A 2,892-nucleotide genomic window follows, 5' to 3' on the forward strand; every position below is an offset into this window, starting at 1 on the left:
GGCCGGCACCCAGCGACCAAACGGGCGCGCGCTCTGGCGAGTCCGCAGCCGTCGCCGGCGGGGGCGCTGCCGCTCGCCGGCGCGGTGCCCTTGCTCATGCCGCTGGGCGCGTCGGGGGCGGGGGGCCCGCTGCCGGTGCTGATGCCCTCTGTCGCAGCCGCGGCCGCGGCGATGGCCGGCGGAGGGATGCCGCCAATGCAGCAGCTGCAGCTGACGCAGCCGCTGCCTGGCCTGATGCTTGCCCGGGCCGCGTCGCAGCCGGTGGCCAGGTGGGGACACTTGCCACAACATCCTTGTGGTCTTAGGTTTGCTGCATGATTGCCTCCCCAGAATCTCCCCGCCGCCAAACGCACGCTTGCTCACACACAGACACACGCATCACACACACGCACACTCATGCATACACACAGTTACTTGCACATGCGTGCGCGCACGAATGTGAAGGCCAAGGCACACACACACACACACACACACACACACCACACACACACACACACACACACACACACACGCACACACATGCACTCTCCCTCCCTGCCTCACGCCCCGCACTCCCCAAAGGAGTGCCACCTACGATGTTCTTGGGGAGGTGCTGAAGGACGAGTTCGTCGACGGCCTCTGCAGCCTGCTGGTCATCATCGCAAAAGAGGAGGGCCAGCGCCATGACGCCGCGTCCGCAAACGGCCAGCAGGAACAGCAGCAGGAGCAGCTGCACGAGCAGCAGCAGGAGCAGCAGCAGCAGCAGGAACAGCAGCTCCAGGAACAGCAGCAGCGGCACCAGGAACAGCAATCCCAGCAGCAGCAGCAGCAGCAGCAGCAGCAGCAGCAGCCGCAGTCTGACGACGGAGGCGCAGAGCAGCAAGCGTCAGCGATGGAGTTGGATCAAGGCGGCGGCTTTGGCAGCAGGGACGCTGGTGTGAAGGACGAGCAGTTGCTCAATGGCGGCGGAGCGTCGGTACTCTCCGAGGAGCAGCAGCAAGAGCAGGAGGAGCAGCAGCATGCCCTGGATATCCACGCGGCACTAGCGGCCGCGCAGGCCGCAGTGCAGGCCGCCAGCGCGTCGCAGGGCGCAACGGACCAGCTGCCGCCGCTGGTTCCTCCGGGACAGGTGCGGCCCTGGCCCCTGCTGCCATCACCATCTCCCTTGCAGCAGCAGCCGCAGCAGCAACAGCACCAACAGCAGCACCAGCAGCACCAGCAGCCTGTGAGCGACCGGTACGCGGCGCAGGAGTTGGCGGTGCTCTCAGAGTTTCATTCCATCCTGCAGCGCGTCATGGGGATCACGAAGAAAAAGATCACCGAGCAGCAGCAGCAGCAGCAGCAACAACAGCAGCAGCAGCAGCAGCAGCAGCAGCAGCAGCAGCAGCAGCAGCAGCAGCAGCAGGAGCAGCAGCCAGGGCTCGCCTCGCCCCAGGGCGAGGCACCCGCGTCTGGTGACGCCGCGGGCGGCGGCGAGCAGCCGGCGGCGCCGGCGCTGCTGCCGATGGCAGGGCTGCCGTTCCTCTTGCCAAACGCGCACGGGCAGGGGGTGCAGCAGCTGCCGCAGGGGCAGGCGCTGCCGATGCGGCCAGGGATGTTCCCGCTGCCGCTGCCGCTGCCGCTGCTGCACGCGGGGATGCTCCCGGGCCTGTCCGACTTGATGGCGGCGGGCGGCTTCACGCTGGCGCCGCTGGGCACGCAGCCCGGGACCGCGCACGTCGGCGCGGGCGCGCAGCAGGGCGAGCAGGGGGCCGTGGCGGGACCGGGGGCAGGCGCCGTGCAGGCGCTTGGGCAGGGGACTTGAGCAGGTGCACGGTTTTGCCGCTCCAAGGGGCGTGTATTTGGTTGCCCCGGCAATGCGATTGTGCATTGTGGATATGCCAGTTTGACGCGTGTCTGTGTGCGCTTGTGCGCTGCTGTTGTGAGTAAGTGACGCAGGATGGCGCATTTTCCATCTGTTCTCCTTCACACACGCCTTACGTGCTGATGCATGTAACTGCTTCGTACGTGTCTGCTGCCAGGAGTAACGCGATGGCAAGCCTGCTGGCTGCATTTGTGATGCACTTGCTTCCAAACTGATGCCACAGTGCTGCCACCGTGCTGCCACCGTGCCGCTACAGTGCGCGATTCCCCAGTGCTTGCAATCAAGACAGCTGTGAGCGCGTCGTTTCAAAAGTCACTCGACAGGCCGTCATGGGAGGGCAGGTGCACTGGTGCAGGGTGGATCGAGGCTGTTTACAGGGGCAGTACCTCGCTGTCGGCGCGGCAGGGCGCCAAGTTGCAGGTGCGCCGCAGCACCTGCCGCAAAGATGCGAACCCCGTTAGGTAGTAAGCAGGTGGCTGCGCTGAACAAGTCAATGCAGAGCTCAAGGGGGCTCCTGACACGACGAGCAGCGGTGCAGTCACCGGCGCAACTTGGCGGGTGCGCTGTCGCCGGGCGAGCGGCTGCGCCGGCGGCGGCGCGCGTGGTGGTGCGAGCGATCTCGGCTCCGGCTGCGGCTGCAGGCGGCGTCGCCCCTGCTTTTGTGCCTGCTCTTGTGGCGGCCCCTGTCGTCCTCTCGGCCCCCGCCGCGGCTGCGGCTCCTGCGCCTGCTTCTCCGCTCCTCCTCGCGCCCGCCACCGCCGCCGGCGGCCCCTCGCGCGCGGTCGCGATCGCGCTCGCGGCTGCGGCTGCGGCTGGGGCCGCGCCTGCGCGTGTCGCCGCCGCGCCCCTCTGGAGACCGGCTGCTATCGCTGCCGCCCGTGCTCCTGCTCCTGCTCCTGCTCCTGCCGGCCACAGGGCGCTCCTTGCTGCGGCCGCGGCCCCTGGATGCGCCGCGGCGCTGCCGGCCCTGCCCGTCACCGCCCCCCCGGCTGCCCGCATGCGCCGCCGCCGCAGCGCCTGCTGGCGCGGCGGTTACAGCAGCCGTGGCC

The 2,892-nt window shown here is 68.5% G+C and overlaps 1 protein-coding gene across 1 annotated transcript; it reads left to right on the top strand.

Annotated features, from left to right (window-relative positions):
- Positions 1 to 171: 171 nt before the first annotated feature.
- On the top strand, positions 172 to 1,783 carry MNEG_10460 (hypothetical protein; the record flags this gene model as incomplete). The annotated part of the gene is made up of 2 exons (XM_014041065.1): positions 172 to 269; positions 562 to 1,783. The coding sequence occupies 2 exons, from the start codon at positions 172 to 174 to the stop codon at positions 1,781 to 1,783; spliced, it is 1,320 nt and encodes a 439-aa protein (XP_013896519.1).
- Between the last annotated feature and the right edge of the window lie 1,109 nt (positions 1,784 to 2,892).

This window comes from Monoraphidium neglectum, assembly GCF_000611645.1.
Source record: "Monoraphidium neglectum strain SAG 48.87 unplaced genomic scaffold scaffold02324, whole genome shotgun sequence".
Taxonomy (NCBI): Eukaryota; Viridiplantae; Chlorophyta; class Chlorophyceae; order Sphaeropleales; family Selenastraceae; genus Monoraphidium; species Monoraphidium neglectum.